We start from the raw sequence: 12,840 nt of genomic DNA on the forward strand, positions 1-12,840 counted from the left end.
TATATATATATATCTGACTCACTTTGCTGTACAGCCAGAAACTAACACAACATTGTAAATCAACTATACTTCAATGGAAAAAAAGAAAGGTAAAAGGATGATTTAAAATAAAAATAAGTTTCAAAAAACAAAAACAAAAGGCTAAAGAAATATGATAACTAATTACAAGATGTAACTCTGGACTAGATCGTAGATAAGAAAAAAATAGCTATTTAAGGATATTGGAAAATTTTAATATGAACTGCAAATTAGATAATATTACTATATCACTGTTACATTTCCTGACTTTGATAAATGTACTGTAATTATGTAGGGAAAAAAAATCCTTGTTCCTAAGAAACACATACTGAAATATTTGTGGTTAAAAAGCATGATATCTGCAAATTATTTTCAAATGGTTCAGAAAATATACATCAAAAGAAAGTCAATTTTGAAAAAAGTGAGGTAAAATACTAACAATTAGTAAATCTCGGAAGAGGTATACAACCTTTTCTATACTTTTCTTGCAACTTTTCTGGAAGTGTGAACTATGTCAAAATAAGAGAATAAAAATTCATAGCACTCCATCAAGGTAATAAAATGTAATCATTAAAAGTGGTGTTTATTTATTGGCAAACGATGATGTCATTGTTGTTCAGTGAAAAAAGAAAAGCTGTTATAGGATTCATTTTTTTCCCAATTTTGTTATATATACATGTATCTATAGATATATAGAAAAAAATCTATGAAGAATATTCACTGTGGTGTTAATATCTGTTATCTCTGTGTGGTGGGATCATGGATGAAGTTATTTGTTTATTTGTTTTTCTATATTTTCTAATTTTCCTAAAATGAAAGTGAATTAAGGGAAAGGTTTTCTTTCCAGGGGTATAAGGGTGTCTTCTAAGAAGAAATATAGTAGACTATTCTGAACGGTCCAAGTCCCATTTTGCTCACAGGCAGAACAAACAATTGTGTACACAGTCGTCAAATTTGCTTGCTGTCTCAGTATTCTATATATAATTTATGCTTTTCTCCTAGACAACCTGTGCCTTACTGCTGATTAGCTTACCCTTTTCCATTTATATTGCCTGCCTTTGCAAAAGAGACTACCAAATAATAGATAATTGGAGTTGTCTGTTATTCCCATACAACAATATTATTTTATTTGTGTCAAGCAGCTCTACTCTCTGCCCTTCTTATTTTCATCAAAAACTCTGCTTCTAAGAACCCTCTTGATTCTCCACCCCTCTCCACAACCCTAGGGTGTCAATGGATACTCAAAACCACAGGATGACTATATTTTATCTTCTTGGAGCATCAGTTTTACTCAGAAATGGAAAGGATATAATGTTATTATTAGAGTAAAACAAGTCATTATATTAGCAATCAAATAAAAAATTCCCATAATTTAAAAAATATAATGGGCAACTTCACATAATTTAAAGCTCACAAGCCAGGGCTTTCCATTCTAACCCTTGGAATTCTGGAGGTACACATTCCTTTCTCATCTACCTTTAAGGATTCTCCAGTGGAAAAGTTTGGGAAGCAGGGATCTAAGACATTCATCCCTTTAATTGCTCCCCCATTAACCATTAATTCTTCCACGTCTTATGAAATGAGCCCTTGCCCCAGGGGTGTCTACTCAGAAAGATGCCCTTCACACAGCCATCTTCTGCTCAGAACTGTTTGTCCAATACAGTACAATTTACAAACCACGGTATTCTTTTAAACATTGGCATTTGATACAGGCGTAACTCAAAACACGAAAGTTAAAAAGAAAGAAAATGATTATGGAACACAATGTAAAGACCGATCAATTGCTTAGCAATAGAACCTCTGTACAAAGTGAGCCCTGGAGGTAGCCCAATTAAACTCTACAGGCACTACCAGAGAGAGACCTGCTATTTTCAGGATCAATTCAAAATGTATAAAGTCTTAAATTGTATACATTAAAAATAATGAACCCCAATAGAACAAAGGTACATGAAAGAAAAATCTTAGCAAAATAGTCTAAGATTAGACTATTTTAGACTTAGACTATTGTTAAAAAAACAAAATTCAGCTGAGTGAATTTGAAGACCTAGTTGGCTTTATCCAACGACTTGTGAATTGGACAGCATCCCATCTAACAAGTAGAAAGGGGCTCTGAAAAGATGTAGGAAATGAAGAGTCTTATAGGCAGAAGGGGTAGGACAAGGAAGTCATAAACAAAAGAAAGGATTTTTTTTCAGGCAGGTCACCTTCCTTTAGGGGAGGGGCAGGGGTCTATCCTGAAGATTACCTTACTAGTGTTGATCAGGAAATTCCAGACGGATAGGTTTAAAATTTCACTCCTGGGAGAGGCTGAAACTGCAGTGAGGTAAGGTTTTGGTTTGCTGATGTAGGGCTTAGCCCAAAGGGCTCCGTTTTGGGCCTGTTGTTTCTTCTTTAATGCTACTGTCATTTACAGAAACAAAAAAGTCCAGTGCCTTAAGTCAGTTTTAGTATGTGCACAAAAGCACGTTTCCCTTTAGGCCATTCAAATTGCCTATAATGAAAAAAGTCTCAATTCTAAAAATTAAAATAATGGGAGGCTGACTCTTAAGAACAGCAAGTTTTCAAAGAAAGGAGTGGTAAACTGGTGAAACCAATTTTCCTCCAATGTAATTTTACTTGCTTAATTATTACACAAACATAATGTTCCTAACCTTTAAGGCATTCCTTAAGTGGAATAAAGCCTTGTTTTCTCACAAGCTAGAACACTGACATTTATCCCTAGGTGGGAGAATCACTGGAATGAAGCATGCATATTTAATAATAGGCACAGCAATGGTTTTTAATTATCACTTTGAAGGGTCGCTTTCAAATATGAACCGTTTTCTCTTCCTATTCCAGGTGACATTTGGATTACCTATTTTGTTTTCTGCTCTCCACTATGTCTTATTTGGTTAATGTCAACCGAAGGGCCCAAAATCATCTAATTTGAAAGCAGCAGAAGGCAATGATCATATAAAATTCTGCCTTACCAAGAGTAAGCGCTCAGGAAAGGTGTATTGAATTAATTTGCTGACTTGATAAACATAGTGTTTTTCAGAGGGCCAGAGTGGGGATATTTCATTGTAAGAAAGTAGCCTCAACTAACTACATAGGAAGTGCACTAATGGATCTCCTTAGCTAAAGAGCCATAAGACTACAAAGACTTGAGTCAACAAGCCAACTAATTCTGTTGCTGGGCTCTCAGATCCAGCTTGAAATAAAATTCTGGAGCAGTCCCTGAGATAGATCAGGAAAAATATCAAGAAAAATAATCAATTTTTATTTAGCACACTGCATTGTATAGAAGAGGCACTCAGTGAATGTTTGATGACTATAATGGTGACAATAAACATGCTCCTTTGATCACCTATGACAGAGGTACAGTGCTACTTCATTCAATTCATTCAACAAACATGTGTTCTAAGCACTAGAGAAACAGTAGTAAGCAAACAAGACAAAAATTTCTACTTTCCTGGAACTTACTTTCTAGTTGGAGTAGAGAAAAATTGGACACAGGTAAGTAAAATATATAGTTGATTAGTGGTAAGTGCTTGGAGAAAAGTAAAGCAGGAAGAAGGCATGAAATGTTGAAGTTAAAGATGCAGATTGAGTGACCAGGGAAGAACTCCCTGGGAAGGTGACTTTTAGTAAAGATTTAAAGAAAGTGAAAGTGAGGGAAAAACATTCCAGACAATGGGCACAGCATGTGCAAAGGCCCTGAGGCAGGAATTTCAAGGAACAGCAAAGAGGCCAAGGTGGCTGGGCATGAGATGCTAGAAATAAAGGTGTAAAGGGCAGACCACAAAAGCCCCCATAGTTCACATTTAGGACTCCATATCTATTGAAAGAAGGGAAGCAATTAGGGTTTTGACCAGAGTAGTGACGTGACCTAACTTAGGTTTTACCAGGCTCACTCTGGCTTCTCTGTGGAGAGTAGACAGCAGGGGAGCAAGGGCAGGGCAGGAAGAGGAGCTATTTGTTTTAAAATGCAGAGTCTGGAGTTCATGGTTTTAACAAACTCCCTAAGTGATTCTTACACACAATAAAATTTTAGAACTGATACTTTAAATTATCTAAGCAATTGAGACAAAAATTGATTTTACTTTTTGATTATTTGATAATCCACTGCTTCATTTTGCCTGTGGAGAAACAGAGTCTAAGCCATCGGACTAAATTCAGCTAACAACTGGTCAATTCGGCCATGTAATCTCCAAACAGTACTTCAGAAAAAGAACTCCAAAGGGATCTTGGCTTCTTGCTTTGTGATACAGGGCACCCTCTGAGATCGTTACAGAGAAGAAAACTAGAGCTAAAGTAATCATGCGGTGCTGGTGTATTTGAGAAGATCGCAGAGCATGTACTCCATAAACATGTTTCTGGATTCAGCTAGAATGGAGCATATGGGAAGGACATTTTCTAAATTTTTCGGAAGAAAGTTTTTCACTTTCTTTTTAAACAGAAGTTAGTGAGCACCTGTGTCTTATTCTAAACATATATATCTGTAATATAGAGATTCTAAATTTTTATTAAAAATATATTCAAAATACATATATCTAAATAAAATTCATGATCACTACTTTTAAAATACACTAATAGAAATTTATATTCACAAAAAAATTTAACAATTCTTTGTTTCATAATGATAATGAGTAGTATGTGTAGCACATTATAATTAAGATAACAAAGAGACTCAGTTCTGAAAACCTTACATAAACATTTTACTTGCACTACACACACAAACACACACACACACATACCCGTATAGCGTAACTAGTTTGTGATCTATTCAAGAACAAAGACTGCTATTTATTCTTTAGTTTCTTTTATATGACTCTGAATTACTTAATACACCTCCTCTAAATTCTGCATACCATAGGCACACAGGTAATGCCTAACTGACTACTGACTAACCAATCTAAAGCAATGCAACACTGACAATTATCGGATATTTTGTTCCTCTATCTGACTTCTTTGGCTCCATCAAAAACAAAATTTAAAAATTCCAAGAGGATACAACCTTTAAAACTGAGAGACATAAATAAATTAAAGTGGATTTACTGGATCAGTGTATTATTTCTTCATGAGAATATTTACATCCTGCCACTATCTTTCCTTGGGCACAATCCCTCCAAGGTATTTCATCATTAATACCTAATTTAACGTGAATTTTTATAAAGGCATAAACTGAATTTTTAAAAAGCATTCATTGCTAACAGAATGATCTGTCACCCAGGTACAGGTTATTATTTTGAACAGAGTACAGGTAATTGGTTACAAATAACAGTTACTGATTACCTTCTTGAGTGGAAGTAGCCTCTAGGTGTTGAAGTTTAAGGCCAGTGTCTAATCTTTGAGGCTTTGTATACAGAAATAAGTAGCAAAGAACACAGACGCTGATGACAAAGGCAAGTAAAACAAGGGCAGCAATTCCCAGTCCAATCAGAGCGCCAATGCTGAGGAAAACAGAAAAAACACTGTGACTGTCACACAAACTTGTTTGCACATAAAACAAAGGTTTAAATATTGTTAATACTTGCTTCAGTCATTCATACCAAATTATGTTTTATTATAAACAGTATATGATTGAAATCTATGGCTCACCTTTTTCTACCATCAAATTCTTATGATATTTCTCTATACATTTATATGTTAATATTGGTATAGAATACCATGTGAATTCATATTACAGTAAAAGGTCACATGATTCTCTAGGGATCGTTCAAAAACATTTCTATCAGATAAACCTCTATTATTAATATATTTTAGGAGGAAAGATTAGGTTCACCAATAAAAGATGAATAGAAAGATATCTACCTCTGCAAAAACAGTGAAACAAATGTTTACCGGAAGTGTAGAACTTTTATTTTGGAGACATGCATGGGAGTTATCATGTATTAATATACAAAACCACAACCATTACAAGAGAGGAGAAGAAAGTTTAATTAAAGGAAAGCAATGTTTATGAAATCTATATAAAGTTCATGTTCAATCTGAATTTTTCCTTTCTAAAAGAGCATAACACTAATAGCTTCTAGCATTTAGGAAGAAACCCTTGTACTTTTCTCTAAAAATACAGTGTAAATATTATTTGCACTAAATTTGTAACAATTCCTTCTGATACAGTTATCTATAAGTCTAATCACTTGAGAAATAATACAATTTTCACAAACCTGTGCACTTATTTTTAAATGGGAAAAGAAGTTTAGAAAAAAGAAAATTATCTTGCAAGACTAATATGCAAACATATGTACTTTACTTTCATGAGCAATATATGTGTGGGTATGTAAATACCTATAATTAGATTTTAAGCTGCTCAAGAGCAGATACTTCTATTGACTTTCCCGTAGTCATGTGCACACTTATTAAAAGTGTTTAATAGAGTATTTAGCTTGTAATTAATGTTTCATAAATGGAAATAAATGATAATTGACTGGTGCTTGATCCATTAGTAGTCATTGAAAAGTAATCATCATTGAAAAGTAACAATCATTGAAATGATCACTGAAAAGTAGTGATCTTTTCCTTCATTATTTTCCTGTCTTGCCTTTCAGCTTCTGCTATTTCCCAGAGGTTAGGGCGCGAACAAATGTGACATGCCGAAAGTGAGGGAAGGGAGAATTTGACCAGGGGTGCTAGGTGTGTCACTGCTTTGGGAGGAAGAACAAAATTAAAAGTGAGGGGCTAAGCTCATCCTACTTATCCTTAATTTAAGGAGATAAAGCCCCCTTGCAATTTAGAGATTGCCTCCTGAGCCAGACATGGGGGCAAACTTCAAAAGATTCTTGTGCTTGTTAATTACTATCAGCCCAGTTCCCCTAGCCCTGCACAGAAGTGAAGACTGGGTAATTTTCTGGCTAGAGTCAGTATATAGTTGCATATTTAAATTGGAGTTTGCCCTCACTTGATGCCCTCTCTTCCAAGGGGTAGACTCCCTGGCTCTGGCAACTCCTCTTTTATGCTTGTTTGCACCAAAGCTGACTTTTGTAGATCATATGTGTAGGGAGGGTTAGGACTGCACATGGGAACATAATCCACTTAATATTATCTGCTTCATAAAGCAGCTAGGAGGCCAGACATCTGGAAAGATCCCTGAAATGAGAACCCGGTTATTAAAAACATCTTCAGGGCTTCCTTGGTGGCGCAGTGGTTCAGAGTCCGCCTGCCGATGCAGGGGACACGGGTTTGTGCCCCGGTCCGGGAAGATCCCACATGCCGCGGAGCGGCTGGGCCCGTGAGCCATGGTCGCTGAGCCTGTGCATCTGGAGCCTGTGCTCCGCAACGGGAGAGGCCACAACAGTGAGAGGCCCGTGTACCGTAAAAAAAAAAAAAAAAAAAAAAAAATCTTCAAAGTGAAAAAATAATTTAGTCAATTAAAAGTAAAATTGTCAATTAAATTCAATGTATGTATTACAGACTTTACATGTACACAGTTTAAAAACCAGGCCACATGATTGGAAAGAAAAACAAAGCATGTCACTTCTTCCTGTTATAAAAGGATGTTCTTCATAATCCTGACAAACTGTTTCACTGTCATAGTTCCACTTTATAGAAATGTTGCTTTATGCATGCAAAACTCTAGATAAAGATGGAGCTCTGGGAATCTCCTGAAATATTCATTTCAACAAATAACTTATTGAACTCAAGCGTAGCCCTGTGCAACACACATTATTTTCCTAGGTCCTGAAGGTTTCCAAAGGAAACCCTTAGAGGTTAGGGATTTATAAGAGGAGAAGAGATGGGAGTGGGCCAGACACAGAAAAGGGAGAATTATGCTTTCCTCACAGCACCATAGGGCAGTTTGCTTTGCAGTCCCTGAGAGAGGGTCTGTAGCTGCTGTCACATTAATGAATTCTCCTACTTAGCAACTTCATTCACCTGGAGGTACCATACCTGTGCCTTTCTGCAGTGGCTGCAGAATCTCAGAACAAATGCTAATGACTTCTGGGATATTTTTCACAGTTGGACTATTGTAAATTAGGGGAGAGAGCAGAGAATATGAGGGAAATGAAGTTCTAAATGTTTACCTTCCCGTTGTGTTCTCAGAGCTCAATAACTAAGGAAGAACCCCAGGTGGGTTTTTTTTTTAACATCTTTATTGGAGTATGATTGATTTACAATGGTGTGTTAGTTTCTGCTTTATAACAAAGTGAATCAGCTATACATATATATATACATATAGAAGCCCAGGTTTAACATTGCCAACTGATGCCATCAGTTGAAATGATTTTCATATTTCCCAGGAACTGAGCTGCATTGTCAATGCTAAATGAAGACCCCAGCAAGCTGTTCATTCCTTTGTGCCCTCATAAACCTTAGGAAGGTTTTCTATCCTCTGCTGCTTGTCACTTTGGAACTATTCAGGGACCTGAGAGTCCCAGGCACTTTTCCAATTGAGTTTGACTTAAGAGTTGCCAGTCTCTCATGGAGGTGCTGCCACCATTATTAACACCTCCAAAGACTCAGAGCTATGCTACTATGTTATTTTCCAAAAGGCCGGATAATATGCCAACACAATACAAATTGCTTCCCCAAGTAATAGGGATAAATTGTCATCATTTCCTGTTCTGGCATGATACAACTTTGTTAGTTGAACTTGTTGGTAAGTAGGCACTCCTTTTGAGATTTTTTTTGAAGCTTGCAGTGTGCAAAAACAAATTACTGCTCTAAGAAATAACATTTAAGGTCATTTGCTGTAGACTTGACATGTGTGCTAAAGTCTGGACCATGGTAGGAGATTGGGAGAACTAATACTCTTCTTCTTACTTAGCAGAGTTAGCTTCTCTCTCTCTCCCAGACATAAGCTAATTTGTCAGTAACAGTTTGAGGTGGGGTGGCAGTTCTTTCCTGTAACCCTGGCACCCCATTCATTCTCCAGGCAAAATGAAAGAATCAGGTTCTAAGTCTGCAATCCTTTGGAGTGGAGGGGGGAAAAGCATTTCGTAATGAAAATATCTGTGTAAATACGAATTGGAATATGTTAAATTACCATCATAGGAAAAAGAGGCAAGAAAGACACCACCTTTGAAAGTCTCTTCACTTTCCAGCAATGGCCAAAGAGCTCAAGTGTTGAGAAAGGGGGTGTCCTGCAAAAAGGTTCAACGGAGTGTGTAATCACAGCAACTGAAACTCTTCTTCTCTGTGGGTCTCCACTTCTGTTTGGGGGTCAGTGTGAGATCAACTGAGAGGGCAAATTACAAAGCCCTGTTGCCTGTGCGCGTCGAAACATACACACACACACACACACACACACACACACACACACACACACACACACACACACACACACACACCCTTTCTTGATACTTTAAAGGATACAGCCAATTCCTTCTCACCGGCAAAGAGGCTTAAAATACTCTGATCTTTGGTTAACGTATTGAGTCTCAAAGGAGCTCCTTTTCCATTCAAATGCACCAAATGCCCAAACAAATCAAAAAGAGAATTAAAACCTCCACCTTAAGTTATGTGCTTGTCTTTCTCTGCCCGCAGAGCCGCAGGCCTCGGACTGGTGCCGGCGAGAGAGAGTGAAGAGTAGTCCGCTCCCGCCGGGCGGCCCTGCTTGCGCCCTGGGCGCAGAGCCCGCTCTTCTCCCGCGCGCGCCTCGCCCGGGGACCCCGGCGTATTCACACTTCTGGAGCCACTGCCCGACCATCGCCGGATGGGGGTGGCACCGAGTGGGTTCTCTGCAGGGCCCTCATCAGCCCTCGGAGGCTCCTGTCCCCCCGGGGGGATCCGAGCAGGTCGCAAGGACGCGGGCGACCTCCCTCCTCTCATCGTGGCACGACTTGTCGCCTCCCCAACCCCATGGCCGCCAGCCCCCTGCCTACTCACCTGAGGTTCCACATGTAGCTGTGCTTGTAGGGGAAGTAGCTGCCTGGCTCACTGCAGCAGTACTTGAGGTCAGCGAAGCCACAGCAGTAGATGAGCGTGGCCCCCTCGCCGCGCCGGGGACACTGGAAGGGTTCCACGAAGCTGCGGTTGAGGCTGTAGTAGCCAGAGCACACCCGGCTGGCCTCGCTCATCTCGGGCGGCTGCGGGCAGGGGCACGCTAAGCCCCCGATCTGCCCTGGCTACACACGTCCCGCCCCGCCCGCGGACCCCTCCGGCCGTGCTCGCCTCTTGCGATGCAGGGCTGACTGCCTGGGCGGTCAGCCTGGGCGCGCCTCTTCTGCTCGCTCTCCTCCCCTCGTCCCCATGGTGTCTGGTCGCTTTACACGCGCTTCTCCCTCCCGCTACTGAGTGGTCCTATTATCTGCCGATCTCCGGCCTTCTACCTTTTTCTCCCTCTCCCTTCGTCTGCTTTCTCCACGGTCTCCTGACTTCTCTACACTTTCCCTCAATTCACGGAGGCGTCCCCACTCCATGCCAGAAAGAGATTCCACCTGAAGGAGAACGGGAGGTGTGGTGTGGGACGTGTTTGCCATCTGAACGGATGCAGCCAAAGTTGAAATTCCCTTTGCCCAGGGACAGGGCAGATGGGTTTCAGGCAAACGAGCAGGGCCGGGGAAGCAGGGTAGAGAGCAGAACAAAAGGCATTGAACTACCAGTGAGGGGCTGTTAAGAAGTACCCCTTCTTCTTTGAGAAATATGTGTAAGACGTTAAAATCTGCCAATTTAAATATCAAAGGCAAGAACAAAATTTTCTCCAAAAACTAGCCATGCATTCTGTATTCAGTTAACCTGAGAAAGGAAGGACAGGTTAGAGATTGAGGTAAAGAAACTGAGGACTTTCTGCAAAGGTAGGCAGAAAGAGGAGGCAAAGGAAGTAGGGAGAGAGAGAACTTCATCCTTTCAAAGCACTGCAGAAATTTCTCTTGTTCTCTTTTTGTTTGGTATTCTCACTTTAGTGATTCATTTTTTTGACCAAGTTTTTAAAAATAACAATAGTAATGGATGCTTTTGTAATAATTCAAACAATACTATGATGTGTAAAGAAGAAAATATTAATAGCTGTAAGATAAGAGAGGAGGTGACTATAACATCCATAAAATTTCTGAGATAGACCTTTATTCCTTCGTCTTCCTTTTCTGCTTCTTTCCTTCAGCTGAGGGTTGATTGGATGCCAGAATCATGAATTTTACCCTACTGGGTGCTGTATGTTTTTGTATTTGCATAAATATTCTTGAGCTTTGTTCTGGGATGCAGTTAAGTTACTTAGAGATGTTACTGGAAGGGGGAACCCTTCCAGGGCCTGAGAGAGGGCTCTGGTGCGTTTTAGAAACCTTTCCCGATCGCATGGTGTACCATCCTCTGGGTTTCCCATGCATGTTTTAGCTGTAGGAAGATTCCCCTAAACCTGGAGAGTTGGGGCCCATGGAATGGGTAGCACACAGTATTGCTTTAAAGGGTCTGCATTTGCTCACCCAACCTCACCAATCCTCTTGTCTAACACTTGGAAATGAATTGTCCGAGGAGACAAACGTACTGGCAAAGCAAAAGACTTTATTGGGAAGGGGCACCCGGGCAGAGAGCAACGGGATAAGGGAACTCAGGAGAACTGCTCTGCCACGTGGCTTACAGTCTCAGGGTTTATGGTGGTGGGGTCAGCTTTCTGGGTATCTCTGGTCAATCATCTTGCTTGTCCCCATATTTGGTACAATTCAAGGCCCTACCTGATGGTGCACACATCTCTTAGCCAAGATGGATCCCAGCGTGAGGGTTTCTGGGAGGTTGGCAGGACATATTATGGTCTGGCATCTCCTCCCTCCTCTTGGCCCCTCCCAAATTCTCCCGGTTAGTTTTTGGTGGCAGCACCCTGTTCCTTATCGGGACCTCCTATTGGGGACAACTCATGCAAGTGGTTATTATGCCTGGCCAAGGCAGGCTGTTTCAGTCAACGGTTCCCTAACAGAAACTGTTGGATTCTTTCAGGTTTGATTTCTTTTTAATTTATTTAATTAATTTATTTATTTGGCTGCGTTGGGTCTTTGTTGCTGTGCGTGGGCTTTCTCTAGTTGTGGCAAGTGGGGGCTACTCTTCGTTGTGGTGCGTGGGCTTCTTATTGTGGTGGTTTCTCTTGTTGCAGAGCACAGGCTCTAGGCACATGGGCTTCAGTAGTTGTGGCACGCGGGCTCTGTAGTCGTGGCTCGCGGGCTCTAGAGCTCAGGCTCGTAGTTGTGGTACACGGGCTTAGTTGCTCTGTGGCATGTGGGATCTTCCCAGACCAGGGCTCGAACCTGTGTCTCCTGCATTGGCAGACGGATTCTTAACCACTGTGCCACCAGGGAAGTCCCTTCAGGTTTGATTTTAAACTTTGTTAGGCAGGACCAGAGCAGACTTGAAGGCTAAATTGATGATTCTCTTCTTGTTATAGGAAGACGGGGCACAAGAGGATGGTCATGTCGCAGGTCTTGGGTGAGTCCATGGGACAGACCGCCAAGTGAAGGTCCTTGGCTTCGCATGGGAAACAATTCAAGAGCGAGCCATAGCAAAGTGAAAGCAGTTTATTTGGAGAGATGTCTGTTTATTTAGACAGAATGCGGTCCCTCTCAAAAGGTGAGAGTGGCCCTGAAATATGGGGTGGTTAGTTTTTATGGGCTGGGTAATTTCATAGGCTAATGAGTGGGAGGATTATTCCAACTATTTTGGGAAAGGGGCAGGGATTTCCAGGAACTGGGCTACCGCCCAGCCCACTTTTTGGCCTTTTATGGTCGGCCTTGGAACCATCATGGCCCCTGTGGGTATGTCATTTAGATCCTAATGTATTACAATAAGTGTATAATGAGGCTCAAGGTCTACTGGAAGCCAAATCTTCTGCCATCTTGGGCCTAGTAGGGTCTAACCAGTTTCTATTGTAACCTCAACGGCTATGTCATTCTTTTAAAGGTTGTGCCCTGCCCCCTTCCC

At 40.6% G+C, this 12,840-nt stretch overlaps 1 protein-coding gene across 1 annotated transcript in view; it reads right to left on the reverse strand.

Annotated features, from left to right (window-relative positions):
• Positions 1-10,172, reverse strand: part of SHISAL2B (shisa like 2B) — a 19,111-nt gene extending 8,939 nt beyond the window's left edge. The window contains exons 1-2 of the mRNA XM_024753089.1: positions 9,826-10,172; positions 5,293-5,450 (exon numbers count right to left, since the gene is read on the reverse strand). Of these exons, the coding sequence (XP_024608857.1) occupies positions 5,293-5,450; positions 9,826-10,016 (349 nt within the window). The 5' untranslated portion in view covers positions 10,017-10,172. The remainder of the gene's footprint in view (positions 1-5,292; positions 5,451-9,825) is intronic.
• Between the last annotated feature and the right edge of the window lie 2,668 nt (positions 10,173-12,840).

This window comes from Neophocaena asiaeorientalis, unplaced genomic scaffold, assembly GCF_003031525.2.
Source record: "Neophocaena asiaeorientalis asiaeorientalis breed wild unplaced genomic scaffold, Neophocaena_asiaeorientalis_V1.1 scaffold399, whole genome shotgun sequence".
Taxonomy (NCBI): domain Eukaryota; kingdom Metazoa; phylum Chordata; class Mammalia; order Artiodactyla; family Phocoenidae; genus Neophocaena; species Neophocaena asiaeorientalis.